Raw genomic sequence first — 23985 nt, forward strand, 5'->3', positions numbered from 1 at the left:
GTAAAATATGCCGGGTGTACAAGCTATGTTTGTTTGATCTTGTTAATGCCAGTGTCCAGGAGGCTCTCACAGTGTGGAGGAGCTCTGTCTGAAATCCCGGAGGACGACCGAGGCGTAGGCAGAGCTGGGGGAGCTGCAGAGGACAGACTCAGAGATGGGGGATCCGGACCCTGACCCACCCAAGCACAGAGAGTCTCGGAAAGGGGAAGGGGGAGTCAGAGCCAGGGAGTCCTCCAGAGTCAGCTTACTCTGAGTCCGATTCTCCACGTCCTCCTCGTCCTCCTCGTCCTCCTCCGCCTCCTTGGCGTCATACATGTAGCTGTGCAGGAGGTCCAACTCATCGCTCTCCAGCCCCTCATGGGGCAACAACAGCCCCTCTCCTCCAAAGGCCCCCTCTTGCAGCTGGGAGGGGGAGAGGCTCAGTGGCTGGTGGGTAGCGACGAGGTTAGCTGCCTCCATGGCGTCATTCATTCGGGGGACATTTGAGGTGTGCGTGTCCACCGCGGCCACCCGCGGGCGCACGGCGGCACAGCCCGATGCGTGGGCGGGGGGAGAATAAGAGGGCGACCTGTTAGAGTCCTGCCCGTGGAGATGTCCAGAGCAGGGGGGAGGAGTCCAGAGAGGGCGGTGGGCCGCATCTCCCTCCTCCTCCTCCGCCAGGTTGTACAGAGCCTTGGTGCTGGGTTGGTGTGGGGGGTGGGGGTCTGTGCCAGGGCCGGGGGTGACGGGTTTGCAGCTGTGGGGGTCGGGTGCGTTAGTTAGGGGCCGGATGACCGCCATCTGATTCGAGCCGGCTTCCTGTTTCCTCACATGCACAGACAGTCTGTGCCACACATTCCCCCCCCTCGGAGGGTGTCTTGCACCTGATTCAGACCATGACACAGACTTGCCATTAGAACTATGAACGAGATAAAGACTGCCGTTACTATCCCAGGAAACCGGAGGGGGAGCACATTGCAATAACAATAACATCAAGAACAGCAGCAGCACAAATTATGAACTATTACAAAAGCAGCATTTCAACATTTCTAATGGATGTTAAAATACCTTGTTTTTTAGACGTTAACAATAACAGACAATGTACTTAAGATCATTAGTTCCAAAAGGTTATCCATTTCCCAACTGGAGCAGTTAGTTAATACATAGTAATTCATAATGTGCTGCCAACAGGGCATTATGAACATTAGATGGTTAGCGTCAAAGTACTTAAAAGCCATCCTGTTAAATTCCACCTGTTTATCTAAGTGCTTGTCAAGCTGAAATGGGCGACATGCAATTGTTAAAATGTATCGAGTGCCTGTATTGGTCTGCAGATTACACAGGGTTTAGTGCTGTGAAGAGCAGGCTTGGATTGGCTTTCTCGGGGTGATTAGTGAGGGAGACGGAGAGGTTTTCATGCTAGGATCTGGGTTTACATTAAGGAAAGGCTGGATCAGGTGTGAACGACTCCTGTGCTGGAGAGCTGGAGAGTCTACAGTACTGATCACCTTCGATCTGTACACCAAAACACAGCAACAAGGCAGAAAGACTATCCACGTAAGTATCTAAATATGCAGCACTCTCAGAAGACAGCCCTGGAGAACAGGAGCAGAGCATCTCTGAATCTAAACACGAGCCTGCTTGAGGACAAGGCAGAGGGCCCTCAGTCCAGTAGGGATGGGTCAGAAACACGTAGCAGGGGAAGGGTGAGAGACAACATTCAGATCAAACACTCCCCCATCCTTTTTGGTTTCCTTCCTTACTTTAGACACTGTCAATGTGTCTTTGCTGTGGACAGTAAGGCATCTTGAGCATGTATTAGGGCAGCTTGAGCACAAATTTAGATCAATTAAGTCAGTACTTATATCACAACACAGGTAAGGTATGCTCCCATTCACTTCAAAGTCTATCAGTTTGGGGATTGTCTTAATACCAGTTGTTTTATTTTAGGATTTTTTTATTCAAACCAACTCAGTTCGGTTGTAGCTGTTGTCGCCTCAGAAGGGGGGGATCTGTGCTAGAATACTTTGCCCTCACTGTATAGTTGACCTTGATAATGAAATCCTGACACAATACATTTGGAAGAAAAATGTTTTGGGACTCACTTGGCACTGCCGGAGCTGGTCTTTTTCCGGCGGAACATGTTGAGCAGGCTGTTGCTCCCACACGCCGCCTTCCCGTCGCCGACGTGCATGCGCACCACGTCAGACGTGGTGAAGGCGCTCCGGACGTTCCTCTCCGGCTTGGCGATGATGATGTACATCTTGGGCGTGAACATGCAGCCCAGCGCAACGGTGACGCTCAGACTGACGGAGAAGGAGGTGGTGATGATCTTGTAGTTGGAGCCGAAGTAAATGGGCACGAAGGCCAGCCAGATGATGCAGGTGGTGTACATGGTGAAGGCGATGTACTTGGCCTCGTTGAAGTTGGCCGGGACGTTGCGGGTCTTGAAGGCGTAATAGGTGCAGCTCATGATGAGCAGGCCGTTGTAGCCCAGCGGAGCCACCATGCCCACGGTGCTGGTGTTGCAGATGAGGTAGACCTCGCTGATGCTGGGGTACGACTTGACGGGCATGGGGGTCTCCAGGATGATCAGGGTGATCTCCAGGGAGAGCTGGAAACTGATCAGCACGAAGGCAATCACTACCTGGGCCCAGGCACTCATGAACCTGATGGTAAATTTCGACGTATTAGAAGTATCAATACATTTGTATTGATTTGTAGCTAATTATAGATTGATCCATTTTTTTGGTGTGCATTATGTGAATGTGATTGTTCAATAAACAATAGACAGACAGACTTGGGCTTTTTGGTGCAGATCTTCTTCTTGCTGCCGGCCAGGATGCGGGCGATGCGGTTGGTCTTGGTGACCAGGGCGGAGTAGCACATGGAAGAGGACAGGCCGACCAGGAGGCGCTGCAGGTAGCAGGAGAACACGGTGGGCCGGGCGATCAGCGTGAAGGGGCAGATGTAGCCCATGAAGATGCCCGCCAGGATGATGTAGCAGAGCTCCCGGCTGGAGGACTTGACCACGGGCGTGTCTCGATACAGGATGAAGATGAAGGTGACGAAGGAGGTGATGAGAATGCCGACGCAGGAGAAGGCCACCGCCACCATGGATTCCACGTCGGACCAGTCCAGGTATTTCAGAGGCAGCGGCTGGCAGACTGTATCAGAAGATGGAGACTTTAGTTTCACAAGAACTTGTGTATTCAAAACAGTAAGTTGCCTTTTTTACATTGTGTGACTAATGTCTGCCCTTGACAAAAAAAATGTTTTAAGATAAAGGTCAACCTTTGTGCAGAAAACAATACAAAAATTATTTTTTTCACGGGAGGACAAGGATAGAATGAATGGGAGGAGATGGGTGAGGGGTAGGATTATCTGCAAGGGAGACATGGAAAGCGTAGACATGATGACTAGATTTGCAATCATCGAGGAAGTGGAGAGATACAATATACAAGCCTGATCAAGCTACTTCAAAGATGGCCTGCTCAGGAACTCATTTACACATTCACACACACACTCATACGCATCTCAAAGCTCCGAATCTGTCAGCTTTTCCTCACATGCTCATACTACAGCAAGAGTGTCTGTGTGTGTTTGTGTGAATGCGTGTCAGTGTGTGTGTGTGTGTGTGCGTATGATGGTGCACAGGCGTGTGTGTCTGCCCTGTCCATCACATCGCGTTGGTGATTTCTCATCCTACGCAGCGAGACTTGGAGAAGCTTAATGGAAGAAAAGTGACGTCCCCAGACTCAGCTTAAGAACCCATGAATTACTCGCTGCCTCTGATAGCATTACAGTCACTGCCACCACAGACTACACCATCCCACCGTCGCCACCAGACTCACACTTCTGGATACATCAGTCCTCCTAAGCCAAATCACAAGAACTTCGGAATCTCTGGAATTGCCAGTGAACTCAATTTTAAGTCTGGACATGAAACTGCATCTTTCTATATTCCAAAGTAATCCCTAGGTGTATTCCTGCTCAGTACCCGAATAAATATTTCACCATGAAAAACTACGATTCTTCATGCAAGGCGTCAAGGTTGGGCTTGAGCTGTCCTGCTGAGGGACATTTTCATTGCTCCTTTGCCAGGCCAGATAAGCTCACCTAGGCATCAGCCGCTCAGAGTGAGAATGGTCAAGGGTGGCAGATGAAATGCACTTATCTTGATCCACTCTCATACAAAGCTCCAAATCCCTTCTTCCTCTAAACCTACTGTATACTTTCCTGTCTAAGCTTTAAGTAGACCTTTGAATAATTCAAAAGATCACTTCACGACTCCCCCCCCCCCACACCTTCCCACACATAGCAGCCCCTCAGAGTGCAAGTTATCTCTCTCCATGTACATGAGGTAACAAAACAAAGAGACCCAAATGACAGTATACAGTATAAATCAAGCATCAGTATTCCTCAGGTAAATGTAAATCAGAACGGCAAACTGGTGAAATCTACCTCAGGCCTCTCAAAGCACTAATAGCATATTTCACCTAGCCACTGAGAGAGCTTCCCCAGCTCAGCGAATCACTGTCAAAACAACGGCTGGGTCACGACGGATCAGACTGAGAGGAAGACAGAAGAGGAAGCCGAGGAGAGAGAGAGAGGAAGAGAGAGAGACAGAGAGACAGAGAGTGAGAGACAAAGAGTGAGAGAGAGAGAGAGAGAGAGAGAGAGAGAGAGAGAGAGAGAGAGAGAGAGAGAGAGAGAGTAAAGTAAAGTAGCCAAGGAGGTGAGGAGTTGAGACAGAAGGACATAGGGGTAGAGGAGGGAGACGGGGTAGAGGAGGGAGACAGGGAGAGGAGGGAGACAGGGTAAAGGAGGGAGACAGGGAAAGGAGGGAGACAGGGAAAGGAGGGAGACAGGGTAAAGGAGGGAGACAGGGGGTAGAGGAGGGAGACAGGGAAAGAAGGGAGACAGGGGGTAGAGGAGAGAGACAGGGGGTAGAGGAGGGAGACAGGGAAAGAAGGGAGACAGGGGGTAGAGGAGAGAGACAGGGGGTAGAGGAGGGAGACAGGGAAAGAAGGGAGACAGGGGGTAGAGGAGGGAGACAGGGAGAGGAGGGAGACAGGGGGTAGAGGAGAGAGACAGGGGTTGACATGGAGGGGGGCAGAAGGGAGACACGAGAGGCTTTGAAAGGCTGGTTCTGAAATGCCAGTTGTCAGGATAAAGGTGTGAAATGAGATGAGGCTTGTAATGGGATGGTACTGTTGGGTTTCGAGACAGGTAGACAGATTTAGGTTGAGACGAAAGGTTCATGGTGTCCCTATGGGAGCATACAGGTTAAGTTAGGGGCAGAGCAGATTGTGTGTTCTAAGTCTAGCAGACAATAGCTAGCCTGAGCCAGGGGCTTGGGGATGTGAGGAGTGAGAACAGGGGACAAAAGTGTACTGAGAAAGGATGATCTGCTCTGTGAGGGTAAGCCCTGGGAGACCTGCTCGAGGTTAGAAGCTGGGAAGACAGGAGATGGGGACTGGAAGCCAGGGGAGTTTGACGAGGGGTAATGAGAAGAAGGTGAGATGGGGAGAGTGTATATCTGGGAGAAGGGAGGATCTGTCTCCCATACCTTCCAGCTGATCATCGGGCCACCAGCCCAGCTCACAAGCCTTGCAGGTGAACTCATCCTGCACATACTCGTTGTCCTTGCAGGTTGTGCAGATCCAGCAGCAGCTCACTTCTCCTTTCCTGATCACCTACACACACACACACACACACACACACACACAAAGATGGTGTCTGGTGTCAACATACTACAATCCCAACCTCCTCTTCAAGACAATAACAACATCCAAAGCCCAACAAACTTGAAAACGACACCCTCAGATTTAACACTGTCAGACGTCATAGGAGCTATTAAGTCCAAATGCTTTTGATTGTGCTTTCAAAGAACCGGTGGAGTTGAACCGTTTTCTTTTAAGCTCCAACAATGTTTGATAAGAAATGAGGGCAGCCGCGATGTTGTTCCCAGAGAGGGGGGCTGTGAGGGGGGCTGTGGTATGGTAAGCAGGGTAAAGAGCTGGGAAACAAAGGAGGCTAACAGGAAGAGCCTCTGCAGGCTGGAGAGTGTGCATGCTCCCTCGGGGGGGCTTCCCGCTAGGGCTGGATCCAGACAGACCTGGCTGCACATACTCAAGGTGCTGCCTCCAGCTACACTTGATGTAGAATGCTGTACCAAGTTGCCTCCCCTTGCTAACCTACATAATTATGATATGTTTCATTTACAGTATAAAGCCAATTCTGGCCGATCTTGACAATGAGGGAACATGCGAGAACAAGTTAAACTGTCCTTGAATGTTTCCTTATACACAATATGCATTTCTTCCAGGAATATCCCTCACAATTTTGTACTGGGGTGTTTCCTGGGTCAAGAGAAGGGCTGTTTCTACTCTAGGCCCATCCCAGGCCCGACGCCTCAGACTGGGGCTCCCTCACCTTGATCTGTCCCCTGGTGCAGGGCTCGCTGCAGACTGAGCGCACCATGTCACTGCTGTTCATCCACAGCTTGTAGTCCTCGATGCTCAGCTTTCCCTCATGCCAGGAACCCACGTGTAGGTAGTCGTAGCCGTCCCCCACGCTCTGCAGGTTCATGATGTCATACCTGTCCAAGGGGGTGGGGTGGGGGAAGGAGGAATGGTGAGGGAGAAAAAAAAAGAGTTTAGAAACATGGAGATAGAAAGAGGGAGTGGGGGAGGGAAGATTATGGGTTGGAGAGAGGGATTGAGAGAGACAGAGAGAGAGAGAGAGAGAGAGAGAGAGAGAGAGAGAGAGAGAGAGAGAGAGAGAGAGGGAGAGAGGAAAACGGAGGGGATAAGGAGATAAAGACTGGAGACAAGGGAAAGCAGGAGTGAATCAGTGACAGGTAATTTAATGATAACGCTTCCTTGGCTTGGGAGACCACCTTTATCCAAAATCGTATTAACGGCGGCTTACAACCGTGTAGTTGAACACCCTTTGATGCAATTTCAGCTAGGACCACTTAGTAGGACATTTTACTGACTGTACACAAGGCCCCATGTGGGCATTGAACCAGGATCTGCTGTGATTATCAGCCATGTCTCTGAGCCTGTTCTGCCTGACCTCTACCTGTGTGGTGATGTGTTTGGCCTCGTCAGCCCCTGTCTGAGGGACTCAGGGACTGCAGATCAGTGGAAATGACTGGTGCCGCAAGCCCGATACACTCAATTTGTTCCAGTCGCAGCCCGATTGTCGTCACACTGAAATCCCTCTCACTGACAATTCTCCATAGCAACCTCATTTCTCAAAGCCCCTCCTCCCCTCCCTCCATCCCTCACATAGAACCCCCGCCCCCCCTCCCCCCGTTTACTCTCACCTGCCAGGGGTATCCCCATTCTCATCAAAGTACACCTCCTCCCCTGACACTCCTCTGAAAGAGGTTTTCAGTAGGTAGCCTAGCAGCTTGCTGCCGTCGATAGGATCCATGGCCTCACACAGTCCTGGCTGGTCAGGGCAGAGCTCGCTGTGCATGTCGTGGAGGCCGTGGGCCATGGCGTAGATGGCGTTGATGACGAAGCCCATCTTACTGTCCTGGACGTAGTTCTCATGCAGACTCTCGTTACCTGAAGACCCAAGGAAAATAAGGGGAGGTTAGACAATGAGAGTTGGCGTGTTGATGGCGTTGAAGGAGGGTTCTAACCATTTTGTTTTTGTAACCATCTTTTTTTGTTTTCTGTTTTTGCACTGGAGTTGCAGGACCACTGCCCATCTATAGTCTACAAGATAATTTTGTACAGCAGGACAATTGTAACTCTATTTTCATTAGCCCTTTTGGCTAAATAGTGATGTTAGAAAAAAGAAGCCAGTGTCTTCTTTTTATGGCATCACAGTATAATTACTATACAAACAATATGGTGTCCAAAGGATTCATTTCGAAAATGTGATTTATGGACCATTACTGGGGGACACCATGTTGTTCAACAAGCAATTTGTTGTCAGCCAGCAATAAGCTCTTTAAGGCAACATAACAGCGCATAACTATCATAGCGCTTCTGAACCAGGGGAAGAGATGCTAGCAGTTGGAAGGTGAACCTTTTTAACACAGCATACATTTGAAGCATATAGCTTACCTGGCTCACTGCCCTGTGTTCAGCTCCGGTTCATAACAAACATACTTTCCCCATCTTTTACTCTGTCACCCACATTCCATGGCACTTTTCGTGCCTGACTATAATCGCATGCACAAATGAAGGAGGGGGATTGGTCTAAACACATCACTCACACAGGGTGCCATAGTAGGTGGGGGTGGTGGACACAGATTTGTGTTTGTGATTCATTCCTTCTTTGGTGCTTTCTGAGGTCAAGACATCCCAAGTGCTCTACAGTAGAGTTTGACTGATGCAGGTGCCCCACCCCTGACCTGCCTTCTTATTTAGGGTTGTAGGGTGACATGAATGACATCTGTGATCATCTGAGCTTCAGTCAAACCCAACAAGTCTCGCCAGAGTGAGGTGTTTACTCAGTGGAAGTGCAGGTCGATCAAATAATTGTGTTTGGAAATATGGACTTACCACCTTGGAGATCTTGAGAAACAGAGAATAACAACAGAGATTGTAGAACAGCGAGCTACAACTTTGCTACTATGCAATTGTGGATTCATAAATTCTGAGATATTGTACCCTGGTATGGTTTTCATACCACTCAATAAGACTATTCTAAATGACTTTAAATCATATTCAATAATAGAACATTTTAGATGATGCCTATGTTAGAATAGCATATTAATAGTTTGTGATTAAAAAGACATTAGTAAGTAGAACAACAGGCCGGGACAATGTATCAATTTACCTAGGTCACCTTTCAGTGGCAAGCAGAGAGAATATTCAGAAAAGAGAAAAGGAAGATAGATAACATTATCATTATTCATTAAGTATTATCAGGTCCCGTCTAAAACAAATCCACTAATACAGCATTCATGAACAAGGATACAAAGACATAGGGGCAACTAACTACTTACACGAACACAAGGCTTACATTAAGCCAAGCATTTAAAGATGATCTAATTTACCTGTGTACCACTGTGCTTTGGCTAAAATAATTTCATTTTCACTTCATTCCTCTACCAATCATAACCCGTGATTGTTATTTGTAGAAGGAAACCAGTCTTTGGAGTATTTTGATGTTGTTCTCACCAGAACAGACTTTCTTGTAGTTTTTGTTCTCTTGAGGGTGTCCTGGCAGGCGGCACTGGAAGCGGTACTGCCAGAACTCAGGGAACCAGGGGTTCCTGGTGTTGGTGTCCAGACGAAGTTTCAGGAAGTAATTGTCGAATGACGTGACTTCCGCTGACTGCAGCTTCATGGTGATGCCACCCTCAGCCTCCTGCTCATAGCCCTCCACCACTTCATCCCGATCTGCCCATCCATCACTAGTGAGGATGGGTGGGGAGATAAAGATAGAGAAAGAGAACACAAAAAGAGAGAAACGCAAGATGTCAAATATTTTCCCACACAGACTTTCTCCATTCATCTCTTGGACCACAGCATTTGGAGAATTTGTCTAAACAGACACCCCCAACACACCCAAGAATCCTGTCCAGAATCTGGAGTGTGATGTGTGTGTGAGCTAGCTTCTTATTCAGGACATTCATTTAGTGACACTGAAGTGCTCTGCTCTCCTTTATTGGGTTTTATTAGAAGAGTTCTCATATTTTCTCCATTGTGCTTTGTAAACTGATTGTATGTGTGACTGACACAAATGTATGTGTCAGTTATGTTATCTGTTCTATACCTTGAGGGAATACATACTGTCATTTCACTTAAAAATGAGATGGCTAGGAAAGATGGGGTGGAAGAAGTCTGCACAGAGTCTAGTCCTGTAACCAGAACCTGCAACAAAGATCTTTTCCCTATACTCTCTAAGCTAATAGCTAGCTAGGCCAATCTCCATTTTTAAGCACCAACTGATACCAAAGGGTGCAGGAGAAAGAATCGTTCCCATTTACTAGATGGCTTTAAAATCTGTCAGCCATCTTGTTGTTTGTCTGTGACGAGCTTGGCTCATTTGGTCGAGAAGCCCCTGGACTCCTCATGGGAGGAACAAATGAATAATAGTGCGCAAGCAACCTCAATAAATAAATCTTATTTCCATAAGCCATGCTCTTTTCTGCTCTGATTTGGGGTTGTCTGGTTTGGTGTGGCGAGGATTTTCTTGCTCCCTTTCTCTGTCTCACTCACGCTCTTGCTCTCCCTCTTTCTCTCCATCCCTAAGGTGCTGGTGCCTTAAATACCTGTGCTATTGACAGATATCCACCAATTAGGGAGTGAGTCAGCCAGTATCCAATTACCTGAGACATCGTGTGTAAGGGGGGAGTCTAAACCTTATCTCTTGGCCATGTTCAACCATTTTAAATGAGGTTTGAAAGACACAGGAATGTTCTGGAATTGGTAAGGAATCACAGAGGGTAACTAGCAGCAGCAGTGAGCCATCAAGGGATTTTATTTGGTTATCTTGGTTTTAGGTATTTAGTATGTATCTTTCCTCACTCTCAATCTCACTGGTAATACAGACACTATAACATGCCTTTAAAAAAAATGCAAGGCTCTGTTAATGTATTTTTAGAAAGATTAAGCAAACATCACCATCTCCCCTTCTCCAAATTGAGTTTAGGTTAAAGACACGTGGGTCTGATTGGTCACAGTCCCATTTCTTTCTCTGAGGAACACTGTGTACATGTCACCGTGGGTATCTACGTATGTGTGACTTTTCAACGTGTGTTTGTGTGTATGTGCAGCCGTGTCGGTGTGTTCACATGTTTGCATGCACGCGTTCGAGAGTGTGTGTGTGTGTGGCTGTCAGTATGCGCATGTCTACTTGTGTGCAAGTTAATTCCCAAAAACCTGCCACCCTAATATTCCCACCTAGAACATAATTACTGTTCCTCTGCACCTTCCACACCTCTCCCATCAGTTGCCTGGCCTCTGCTTCGACCTACTGTAACTTCATTTGAAGAGCTCAATTCAATACAGTACAACAGCAAACTCCACTCCTCTGTGGCCAAGGCAAGCGATGCCACAGGAGAGATTGGATTTGGGAGAGAGACTGCGTGGAGCATTTATTTACCGCCAGCATACATAATGCATGAGGAGCTCCAGAGGTAGACATACATGGCTGCCTCAGCATCACAGTTTGTAATAAAGAAAAACGACATTCTGCCTTCCCGCGCTGTCAGGCTCCCCCCTGTCCGTGCTGCACGCCACAGACGGCGTATCAAAACAAGCGCACCGATGGAGGGGAGCATGATAAGGAAAGTACACTGTATAATCAGCGGGCTCTATGAGTTGCATAATCATGATTGTCGTGAACGGTAACCTTCATTCGATATTTATGACTACAAGTTACAAGAGTGAGAGTGGGAGCATAGAAACAGCCGCCACACGCTTCCACATCACACCCTCCACAGCTGAAACGAAAGCTCGTCCAACCCAGTGAGCTGCCATCTGATTGGTTGGTTTTCCCTGTCAGCATGCACTGTGTGTCGGAGGGGGCAAATCACATGCGTCCACGTGGTCAATTAGAGCTGTACGCACCAGAGGCAGATGATTGACACATGCACAGTGTGGCGAAACAACATTTGGTGAAGCCAAAAGTTAGTGTGTAGTGCCTGGAGTGGTCGTTAAGAGCTGGAGCAGAGAGGCCTCCCAAGACACTGGGTGCTCCAGTTCCACATTGAAAGAATCCATTTGTATATTTATGAATCTGTCGTGAAGTAATTGGCAGGGCGGAGACTTAATCACATGCACGGGCGTCCACATGGGAATGGATTGTCAGAGCTTCCTAAAAAGTACTAAAGGGAGAGATCATTTTTGGGGCCAGTTGACGTGAGCTGCAGCACTGCTGTTTGAATACTGTACCAGCTCAGGTAACTCGCTGTCAAGAAAGCTGACACCTCAGATATTAAGAACGGGTGGCATCTCAAACTAACTCGTTACAATAGAATGATTGTGACATATGAAAGGCGAAGCAGACAGGTCGATCACACTTCTCTCTTTTCCTCTGTTTCCACATGCTCCTCCTTCTCGCCCTCTTTCCCCCCCTTCTTTTCTGCGTTTATCCGTGATCTCTACACTTGTCTCCCAGCCCTCTCTTGCCTCTCTCTCCACCTCAATCTATCTGTGTGTGTCTCTCTCACTATATACATACATATATTATGTATGTCTGTCTTGCAAGCTCATTCTTTTCTTCTTCTCTCTATCCTCTCCCATCTCCCCCTCCCCCTCCCATTCATCTTTCCCCCCATCCCTTCCCCCTCATCTCCCTCTCTTCTTGTTGCTCTATCTCTCCATCTCTCCATCTTTCTCCCAGATCCAGTTCATTTTGCATGAGGGAAGTGGTGGTTTGTTATCTACATGGTGCCGGGCCTCTCCCGAGGCAGCAGAGAAGGTCCTGCCCAAGCTGTGATCCATTAAAAGCCCATCCAGCAGCCTTTACTTATTCATCACGCCCCAGTTTGGAGATCCATCTCTCCTCCATCGACAGGGACCACTGCTGCCAAAACAGATTTCTCTTCTAGCTACCTGCTGCCACTTCTCTTGTTTCTCATGTCTGATTATGCCTTTTTGTAATCGCGCCCGTCTATTTTAGTGTGAGTGCGCGTGTGTGCACGTGTGGGCATGCGAGCGTATGTTTGCGTGTCCACAGCGTAAGTGTATGTCTTCTATGTGTCTGAAGACAGGATCTGTTTTCTGCCTCAGCTTGGTCTGATCTAAACATTCCATCCAGATGCCTACCCAGCACGCTGTTTCTGATCACTTCAATGTCATCCACCATTCCTTCCTGATCAGAGGAAAACACCACCATGGATAACGATGACAACAACAAAACAATCGTTTGAGTGAGAGAGATGTCCTTGGTGATGTGTTGTCGCTTCCAATTAGAATCGGTGGTACGTTATGAATATTCACATTCCTTGTGAACATTGTGTTTACTGCAACAGAAACAGATGCACCCAAGACTCCAGAATGAACACCCCAAAAAATCCCAATAAAACAAAAAAACGATCATGTCGTTTAAACATCGCGACTAAAGGATTTGGTGTAATTGCTCATACTGTATCTTGTTTTGCAAGTATAATGTTTGTAACTTTTGCAAGAATTGTTTTCCATAAAGACGCGGGAGTCAGGTGGCTGGGCGGTAAGGGAGTCGGGCTAGTAATCTGAAGGTTACCGGTTTGATTCACAGCTGTGCCAAATGACGTTGTGTCCTTGGGCAAGGCTCTTCACCCTACTTGCCTCGGGGGGAATGTCCCTGTACTTACTGTAAGTCGCTCTGGATAAGAGCGTCTGCTAAATGACTAAATGTAAATGCTGCGTGGTTTGAAAAGGTAAACATTTTCTTGTGGAAGGGAGGCATTGTTCGGAGCTACTCTGACTGACTAGCTGTCTGAGGGAGCTCCTGTGAGAGCCTGGCACTGGAGTCTCTCATTAAACAAAACAAAATCTCCATGGTGACAGTAACGTTAGCAACACGCTAACTTGTGAGAACGAAACTGACTTTTTACCCCACAGCTAACGCCACTAGCTGAACGCCAAAGAGACACATTTCTGAGAACCCTCACATCACAACCAAGATCTTTCCCCATGACTCATCCTTCTAAACTCTACTTAAACTTAAACTGACACAGTGGGTCATATGGGGAGCAAAATGGAGGAGGAAGAGGGGCGGGGGGACTAGAGAGAGTGGTCCCAATATGATAGAGATCTTATCTCCCAAAGTCCTCATGATTAATGTATTAGCAGCTAATGTGTTGAATATGGAAGTCTAATGACAGAAAGAGGTTTCTGGAAATGGAAACCCAGTTTGTAGGAGCAAGTGATGCAAGATGACACACACACACCAGCGGATCATTCAAGCAAGTTAAAGTGAGAGATTTGTAAATGTATGTGAAGATAAGGACCATGGAGCATCTTCCTGTGACTGAATGAAAGCAGACAGATGCCACATACAAGATAACCTTTGCTGTGTGGCTACTCTTGCCAAGCTTCATGGTGTGCAATGTCAGAGGAAAAGATGCAGATAGAAGAAGATGAAGCATCTCTGTCTCTGAATACTTAAAGCAATGGTTACTCACAAGCCAAACGTTCACCAGTCATTATGTAGTTAGGTAGCGTGGAATTATTTTTGAAAATAAGTGATTCTTATTTTATACTGGAAAACAATGACCATTACTGGCCTGCTTGCATTTAAAGGCATCTTCTCACCTTGACCCTAACACAGTAATACTAAGTGTTCGTACATACGCCCCTTTGTGTCTCCAAGTACTTCCTGGAGACTCCCTAAATTAGTCAACATTTAATTTAGAAAAGAAATGTGAAGAGGAAAAAATGATAACATAAGAAAGATAGGCCTCTGATTTATTCGTATTTTAGCCATTTTCTTTCTCTCCCTCACAGTTGTTTTCTCTGTCCTTCAAGCATACAAACGGTAGGCCTACTGCAAAAGACAAACAATCCAGACAGTCGGCCAATGAGCCAGACAACCTCTGCAGTCCACCTTCTCAATCTGACCACTTCTGGAAAGCAGAGGAACATTTACGTGAGGGGAATAGGCACTCAAAAAAGGAAAAAAAGAACGATGAAATCTTGGCAATAGGACAGCACAGAAATGAGTGTTACAAGTGGAAAAGCAGCTTATGCAAATGTGCTCAGTAATAACAGCATTGAGGTAGCATTAGAGGAAGAGAGAAGCCCAGTGATGGTGTTAATTGCAAGCTGGTGGGTGGGTTTGCTTCCACACTGGCATTTTAATGGTGGGGGGGCCGGGGGGTGGCATGGTAATGATAATGGAACAGACACCCAGAATGAGGTTTAGATATGCACCTATCAGTCAATGCTGGGGGGTATTTAGCATCAGTGTTTGTGTCACGTAATACAAAAATGTATAAATAATGTGTGAAGTAAAAAATCACTCTTAACTGGTTCTCACGGGTACGCTGTCTAAATGACTGCATGAACTTCGTTAACACAGGGTGTTTGATTTTGGTCATTTGTAATTATTTAGCTAATATTTCTTTCTTATGATGTCTACAGTATGTACAGCATGTGTATTTATATTGTTTGTTTGGGATGACAGGCCAAGGAACTTTAAACTATACATTCACTGTGAGTGAAGAGAAGAGAAGGAAAAAGAAGAGAAGAGTTTAGGAATCTTGGTGTTCCCTTACGTCAGTGCTGTATTCATGCATGTCTATGTGTGTGCCCGTGTTTATGTGTGTGTGTGTGTGTGTGTGTCTTGAGAGGCTTGAGGCACAGAGCACAGTCGACTTTCCGTCCTTCACACCTTCTCTCTAAGCCCCCAGTCTCCTCTGAGGGCCTCTATCAGGAGCCCCCCTCCCAGAGAGGAAACATCTGTGCAGGATACCTATCCAAACGTGCTTCATCAAAGTATGACAGTAAAACTGGCGCCAGGACTACAATACCCTTGTTGCATAACACAAACCCACTCCTATGTCAGGTGCTGTCTGAAACCAGGTAATAGAGTTCTATTGAGAGAGTCTATGAAGCTCACTTCATTAGAACTCATCAGTTTTCGCTGGTTATTTTTCAAGTAAGGGCCCAAGCTCAGAATGTAAGTGAATAAGTAACCCTGCAAGTATATTTATATCTATTCAGCACGAGAATTGCATTTGTCATAATTTTTTGTTTGCCTCTTACTGAAAAGCCCCAAAGCTCAGAGCTTTTACAATGTTTGCAAATAGCCTCAGTGTTCCTCATTTCAACACGTTGGTATATCCTGGAGATTTTGAGAGGCAAGGTGTTTTACATTTGTTTTGGTTTCCAAAGAGAAGCCACCAGAAAATATGTCAGGCTATACTTTTCATTCCTCTACTAGGTACAATGACAAAACAACATTTTAAGTAGATTCCGAAATCCATAAATTATTTTATTTCAAATGCAGCAAAGCTAGACATTTTCTATCATGAAGTACATATGTTTTGGCATAAACTATGCTTCAGAAAGAAAACTATTTTCTTTCAATACCTCAGATGAACCTCTGTCATTTTGCAATGGGAAGGAAAAACGACGCCACATTTTCAGTGTAGCAGGAACACAGCTGATCCAGACCAGCCAGACAATCTATCAAATGCTTGTTATTGGAGGTGCTCCAGGGGCCAACAAGATATAAGATGGACTGAATGGAGAGAGAGTGAGAGAGAGGCAAGTGGGGTAGGAATAGTAGAAGAAAAAAAGAAAGAGAGAGAGAAATGTTGCGCAACTCCGGAGACTGTCTCCGGAGTTGCGTCGGAGACAGTTGCTATCTGCGACTGTCTGATTCCTTTTGCCGGGTTAAACTGAAGCGGCTAAACATCACAGGGAGGTGGAGACAAAAGCTCCTCTGGTGTGGACCAGGAGATGAGCAGGATGACTGGGCTGTGGCGATCTGTCAGAGGAGCCCTCTGCAGCCAGCATAGAAGGAAGCACTTCTACCAGGAAACTGCAAACTTCCCCTGGCTCTCAACGGAGGAGCAGGTGAGGGGAGTGTTCAACAGCCTCGCTTTGAAAACAAAAGCCCTCTCCCAATCTGCCGTCCCCGATGTGGTTCTCTCTCTCTCTCTCTCTACCTCCCTCTCTCTCTCTCTCTCTCTCTCTCTCTCTCTCTCTCTCTCTCTCTCTCTCTACCTCCCTCTCTCTCTCTCTCTCTCTCTCTCTCTCTCTCTCTCTCTCGTCTTGTTTCTCCTCTCTGTCCTTTCTCTCTGTCAACCTCCCTGCCTCCTCTCTGCCTGTCTACCTCTCTGCCTGTCTACCTCTCTGCCTGTCTACCTCTCTGCCTGTCTGCCTGTCTATCTGTCTACCCGTCTGCCTGTCTGCCTCTCTGGATGTCTGCCTGTCGGCCTCTGCATGTTGTCTGTCTGCCTGCCGGCCATCTTCTCTCTGCCTGTCTGCCTCCCTTTTACCCTTTTACCTTTTATGCCACCATCGGTCAATTACAGTACATTCTCTCTCTCTCTCTCTCTCTCTCTCTCTCTCTCTCTCTCTCTCTCTCTCTCTCTCTCTCTTTCTCTCTCCCTTGTTCAATTGTGTGGTCTCGTAAGGTCTTTCAGTCCCTCTCTGGCTCTCTTCCAGGGTCACACTGAACATTCAGCTCTCTCAGTTTCTTTTATTCTCACTGTCTCTCCTTCTCCCTCTATGTATCACACACACACTCACACATTCACACACACACACATCAACGGTTTCTCACTCTGCGGAGAGGCGAAGGCACAAATTAGCATAAAATAGCAGGCCATGTTTGGATGAGCTAATTTCTGTCAGCCAACCACCAAGCATCTCTGACCACACAAACACACACATACGCACACCCTGTTTAGTGCTAGTGTTGCCCCAGAATAATAATCTCTCAGTATTCATCTCTTTCACTGTCATGTCGCACTTTCTCCTGTCTATTAGTCTCTCCGTCTTTTCTTCTCTCTCTCTCTCTCTCTCTCTCTCTCTCTCTCTTCTTTCTCTCTATCTCTCTCTCTCTCTCTCTCTCTTTCTTTCTCTCTATCTCTCTCTCTTTCTCTGACCCAGAAGCATGTGGAGCTAAGAGGACCTACAGTCCTCTTCGTTTGCCCATGGAGACCTCCATATCAGCTAAAAAAAGACCCACTCTCCAATGGAGGAGAGAGAGATCGAGAGGGAGAGAGGGAAAGAGAGAGAGAGAGAGGAGAGGAGTAAAGATAGATACTGTAAAATGGGAGAGATAGAAATTGTGTGAGAGAGAGCGAGCGAGAGGGAGAGAGAGAGCGAGGGAGAGGGAAAGAGAGAGAAACAGACAGAGAGAGAGCATCATTATGATGGATAATTCATATGGCATGAACCTGCTATAGGTGCCTAGGCTCTAACGACCTTCAAACTCAACACGACTTGCACAACAAGCCAGCCAAAGGACTCTTCCACATCCATAGGGAGGTGACAGGAGAGAACAAGTCTCAAAGATTAGAAAAAAAAGAAGAAAAGAAATGAACCAGATGAAGAAGACAGGCTTGTTTCTTGAGCTCTGGAGCAACATTCAGCAAATCTCCCAGGATCACAGACCACCCCCTGCCTCCTCTCCCGGTCACTCTAACTGTCTTAATAATGTCCTCTGACTGAGACACAAGGCTGACAGATAAAAGTATTGTCCTTCAGTGAACCCACCCCACAATGTGCTGTCTGCTGGACCCAAGATGACAAAACATGGGACAAGGTGACGGTCATGTCTCACGGTGCATTCTGATGACAGCATAAGGCTTTCCCTTAGGCTATTCTGATGGCCTAATGTGTGGCTGTCATGGTCTGAATGCTGTGTTCGGCCCCTTTTCTGCTCTTTGGGTGAAACTGATGGACGCTGTAGGCAATCAGTGTCTCCGAGGATAGCCCGGGACGAGTTGCTCGGTTCGGGAAAATTGCTGGAACCAATTGCTGATTCTGGACTTATGGAATTGGATGAAGTGGTGTTAAATAAAACCCCAGTCATCCCTATTACCATGTCCTCCTGTCTATCCCTAGGAGCTGGGTAACACCCTCTCTCAGTCACCAGAGAGAGGGTGTTAAAAGGGCAAGAGAGGTCATGGAGGTGGAACGAGGGCTTGGAAGTGGAAGGGAGTCGACAGACAGCAAGAGAGGTCGAAAGTGCCTGTGTGCAGCTTTAAATGATGAGAGGAATCGGACTAAATCTTTAAAAAATAAAAAAAGATCTCATTATGTCAAATCCTGTACCCACTGTAGTGGAACTGTAGGCAACTTTGCATGCCTCTAGTGCCTCCAGCCTGACTCTGTGGCTCATTGTGCAAGGTGAAAAGGTGGCCGCTCTGCTGGGCGTCATTGCCAAGGGCTCCTGAAGCTGAATCCAGTAGCTAACAGCTCAATGTCGAGGAGGGACACAGTAGCTGTGTCTCCGACAGAGTTACGAATTATTCATCACCAATGCTCCCTAGCATCTTTTAGGCATGACTTAGAGGCATCCAGTATATTATCCTAGGCGGGCAACACTGTAGCAAATCATCCAATCAGAATGCATGTATTCTGTACCAAATGACCCAGAAATCAGTGTTTGGGTGGTCCACAGCCACATCTTACCTGCCGATGAGGAGGAACTCCCCGGCTACGCCGAGACGTCTCATGGCCATGAGGAGGCCGCGCACGGTCATGCCCTCACAGAAACACACGACCACGCGGGCCTTGGGCAGGCGCTCCCGCAACTTCCGGAGCAGCCGGTCAAAGTGCTTCTCCCCGGCGTTGCTGTAGATCTTGTCAGAGTGGGCGATGCACAGGCCCTCCTGAGACGCCAGCTCCTTGAAGGCCTCCATACCGCTCTCCCCATAGTTTCCTGAGGAGATGGAGGACACAAAGGAGTCACGTCAAGAACTCATCGCAGAAGACAAACAAAATGGTGGATAGAGAGGAGCTGCTCGTTCGCCTGCGAAATGTGGGAAATGGTTTGTCATTGTTTTGAGTGACCCAGAAATTGGGTCCAGCGTTAAAATGAAGATTCAAATGCCTAGCTTCCCTGTCTCGCAGCAGTAGTGGAGGGAAGTGAGTTTCAATTGAGGAGGACCCAGATTGTGGAGAAAGTCTGCTGTATCGACTGGTATCACCTCCAGGGACAGCTGTGTCACAACTCCTCATATTTGAAGCACATCTTTCAACCCCCAGCAAGGAATTCTACATCTCTGGTATTGCTCCCAATATTTTGGGCTTTTTAATAAAAAGCACCCACACATACACCGCCCACACACACACACACACACATATACATACACTGGCCAGACTTGCTAGGCAGTATGATGATTCTGACAGGTCAGGTTGTGTGTGAGGATCCTCCAGTCCCACCCCTATGACAGTGAACTAGGGAGTCTAGGGGACTTCTAACTGATTGCAATCAGACATGATGGGGTTTATAGAACTACCCTAGATATACAGACAGGATGTCCAAATCAGCTTTTAACAGTGTGGAGGGATACTTAGTATAATGTTTCAACGTAGAGCATGCAATTTGTTGCAGATGAGGGACAGTTAGGAAGCTTTCAAACTAATTTTAATATCTATGCAGCTATACTCATCAAAGCATCAAGGGCACAGCAAGGGGGTATTCAGTCTGAAGATGGGAGGTGTCTTGTCAGCTGCCAGAGAAGTCACACTTTTTCTTTGTACAGTCAACAGGTTTCATTTGACCACAGAAGAAAGGGCTGAACTGGCAACAGTCTAATGCATTTACTTTGGCACAATAATATAGACAGGGCCATGTGCTGGTTTTTCAATAGTCTTTTGATGATATTTTTCAATTGCCTCATTTTTTTTTTCTCCTGCTGGAAAATGAATCATGATATCCAATTATTTTTCTCTTTCCATCGGGGCTGGGCTGTGTGTGGGCGATGGTTGGATGTGTGGACAGAGGGGTAGGGGGGCGGGGGAATGGGGGCTTATATTGACGTCCATTTGATTCTGGCCACTGAAACCCGTTTTGTACATTCCACAAGATTGATGCTAATCCTCCCAGGTAATTTATGCAATTGCAAACCCCTGGCTGTTGCTATGGGCAACAGGCTGCATTTCAACTGTCTGAAGTAGTGTAGAAGAGAGAGGAACGTGTGGTGGCGGTGGGCAGACCGTGGTGACCCCCCCCTTTCTCTCTCTCATTCCACCTATCTGAGCTCTCTGGAGGCAGTATGGAGGCTGACTTCACCTGGACTTAATAGACAGGCACATCACATACATCATCCTAAGACACAAAGGTCAATTCATAACAAGTAACCATAGATAGAGTGTGTATACATAACTGTAATTAGATCAGATCCATCCGCAGCCCCTTGTACTTCTTTGCATGCAATAATCCCTGATTCATTCCATCAATCCATATCCTACTGTCCGTTCACCAAAAGCAAGATGTTCAGGGCAATTGTGATGTTGTAGCCTGGTTTGTTTTGTCAGATGCAATTATTTCATGTTGGTGCCACGGCATTGCATGCTTATATAGTTATACATCATTATACTGACCTACAATTACTCTTGCTGTGAGGCACTAGTTAAATAAGCCATATTTGGCCAGACACATGCAAGGCCCCTGTTAGTTTTCTCTCTCCCCCTCCATGGCTTAATATGTGATCTAAAATGATTCAATGGGTGCAATTATTACAGTAGTAATCTTCACATTCACTCTGAGTCATCCCATGAAGGTACCAAAGAAGGAAGTTAGTTCAGTTCCCAGGGGCTCCCCTGGGTCTGGACTAGGTCAGATCCCTGGTGCCCCCTAGCTTTGCCTCAGAGCATTGCAAGTGATGCAGACACCCCCTCTGCCTATTAACCTAACAGTGACCTGGGAACTCATGTGACACCTGCCTGTCACATTACGACAACTCTTGATATCTGATCCCCAATCTATTACATTTCCCATAGTTCCACAGGAGAAGATCTTAGGACAGCTAGATGCTATGTAATTGTCAATTGAAAATATTTGTGATGTCAGGTTCATACTGACACACCTTAGGCTGTTTTAGGCAGGTTCCTCTCATCAACAAAGAGTTACTACTGTAGATTACAAGATGTCACACAAAACTGGGTTTATGTAGATTTGGGGTAAGAGAACAACATGACCAGCTACACAGAGAGAAGCAGCACATTAGTTGGCCTGTTTAATATGGATTATCTGATTGATTACGTAATTAAGGCATGCTTAGATATGCAAATAACGGAGATGACACAGTCCCCTTGTTATTTTCTAATGGAATAGCATTAGCATCTCATAAAAAATAGGAAAGAGTGAACGATAAAAAGAGAGAGAGGCGTGCTGACTAATTACCTTTCCCATCTAGCCCCCAATCTAATTTTCCATTATGCGAATAGATGCAAATAAAACCCACAACAGCACATGTGACAGTACAATCAGAGAACACAGACAACAATTACGATTTGGGGTGGAATAGATTATGATACAATGTGTGTATCTATTGTCCTATGTGTAAAACTGAGAGAGAGAGAGAGAGAGAGAGAGAGAGAGAGAGAGAGAGAGAGAGAGAGAGAGAGAGAGAGAGAGAGAGAGAGAGAGAGAGAGAGAGAGAGAGCAAAACACAGAGTAAGAAGGGTATAGACAGAAAGAAATAAAGAAATGACTTATACATGTTTAGTGTGCAGTGTTGTTGACTTTGACACTGCCTCTCTCCTAGCAGTAGAAGCTAGCTCAGTGTATATATTATTGAGATTCCCTGAACAGTAGTTATACTTTCTTCACAATCTAAAATGGGACTGTCTAGAGTAAGCTATCACTCTCATATGCTCTTGACTGAGTGTGCAATAGTTCCATGACAAGTTCTGTACCTGTCTAATGGGAACATGTTTCTCTCATGTGGAGACGCTAATGGAAGGGAATTCGCGATCCTAGACTCATGCAGTTGGCCACCTTAACAAACGGACCTACTTATGTATTTCTCTAGTTAGCCCACTGACTAGACAAAATCCACTTGACAACTAGACAAAAAACTCTCAATATCAGTGTCTGCGCCATTATGGACTAATCTCTCCACGCCCACCTAAATAAATCGTTTTTGTGTGTTGTGAGTGACTCACCTTCCGTGTGCACCGCTGACACGTATGTCCAGTTGTACCGTTGGACTATATCGAGCATGGCCCGGGCCTGCAGTGTGTCAGAGGGCACGACTCGCAGGAAGTATTGAAACAACGTCTTGTCGCTTAGGTCGATGCTGGTGGCAGAGTATGCAATTTGCGGGATGTTGAAGAGCTGGAGGAGATTCTGCACCTGGATGGCAACGGAGCTGGAGCCCGGCCCAATTACCCCGGCAATGGGCTTCTTAGTGGGTGGAGGCTGGGTGGATGGTGTCCCGTCAATGCACCACTTAGACCCGTCCTTGTCATCCCGGATGGAGATGAGAGAATCCCGGATGAACTCGATGCTTTGCTCCAAGGCCACGGAGGAGTGCCAGCAGGAGTCTCGGATTTCGCAGCCCAGGCTGATGTTGGGGAGCAAATAGGGGTCGGCGTTGATCCGGTCTAAAGTGTGGAACATGGCTTCCACTCTCTGTATGCCGTACTGCTCGCGGACTTCCCCGCACTTTCGTTCGGCCACTTTCTCAGCAGACGGTTGGTGGTGAACGGAGAAGAGCGCACCGATAATCACGTCGCCATCCATCCGGGCCACGGAGCGGGATACGGCCCGCGGGACTGCCGCCCTCTCGTAAATGTTGCCACTGTGAGACAGCACGAATACGTCGAAGAATAAAGTCGGGAGACAGAGGACTGCGAGGAAACCCATCTTTACGCGTGCCATATTCCACATCGCGTGAACGGTGCCAGCTGTGCGGGCATACTATCCGCTCGTGGCAGTTGAGCAGGAGCGTTGGAAGTCTGTCAGTGTATATCCACGTTTAACCCAGTGACCATGATGTGAGAGCACAATGCCTGGACCATATCCACACACACCTGCAGAGAAATTAAAACAGACTACTGTGAAATGCAAAGGAACATTAGCAAGACAGCCACGTGAACGTCTCAGTTTTCTTAGTTATCAACGTCAGCAGACTCCATCGTTCAGGGAATACTATGGGCCTATATATCAACATCAATCAGTAGTTATAATATAATAGGCCAAGTTACATTGTAATAGTTTCCCCCAAATGTTACGGGTGGCATAATTTCCCCCCTTGTACTTTGAAGAAAAGTACAGTTCAGCACCAAGGACAGCGCACATACAAACTCAAGCTCAGTGAGGAAACGCCTTCGAACAGGTGCTGGTAATGAGCTAGAGGCTATGCCACTAACTCAATGTAGAGGTTGAAATTAATCCGCTAACTAGAGTAATTAATTTACTGAAATGGGACACATGAAATCATAGCCTAACCAACAACTATCTATATTTGGTAACACTGAGGGAATATAATTCCCGTATCGTGAAGTCTTTAAGGAGCCTAGTTGAACACAGTTTACAAAATCAATGATGTCTTGATCCTTCTAGTCAAACACAAAACTTGCTTTTTTCACCCTCATTTGCCAGAACGCAGCACTCACACACCCATGG

The 23985-nt window shown here is 46.8% G+C and overlaps 1 protein-coding gene across 1 annotated transcript; it reads right to left on the reverse strand.

The window, feature by feature from the left end:
- Positions 1-66: 66 nt before the first annotated feature.
- Positions 67-23247, reverse strand: LOC136947359 (metabotropic glutamate receptor 1-like). The gene is made up of 10 exons (XM_067241393.1): positions 22521-23247; positions 19038-19287; positions 9132-9367; positions 8788-8796; positions 7316-7562; positions 6418-6583; positions 5552-5678; positions 2780-3146; positions 2085-2648; positions 67-898 (listed from the first exon to the last, which is right to left on the reverse strand). The coding sequence occupies exons 1-10, from the start codon at positions 23245-23247 to the stop codon at positions 67-69; spliced, it is 3525 nt and encodes a 1174-aa protein (XP_067097494.1).
- Between the last annotated feature and the right edge of the window lie 738 nt (positions 23248-23985).

Source organism: Osmerus mordax, chromosome 8 (genome assembly GCF_038355195.1).
Source record: "Osmerus mordax isolate fOsmMor3 chromosome 8, fOsmMor3.pri, whole genome shotgun sequence".
Taxonomy (NCBI): Eukaryota; Metazoa; Chordata; class Actinopteri; order Osmeriformes; family Osmeridae; genus Osmerus; species Osmerus mordax.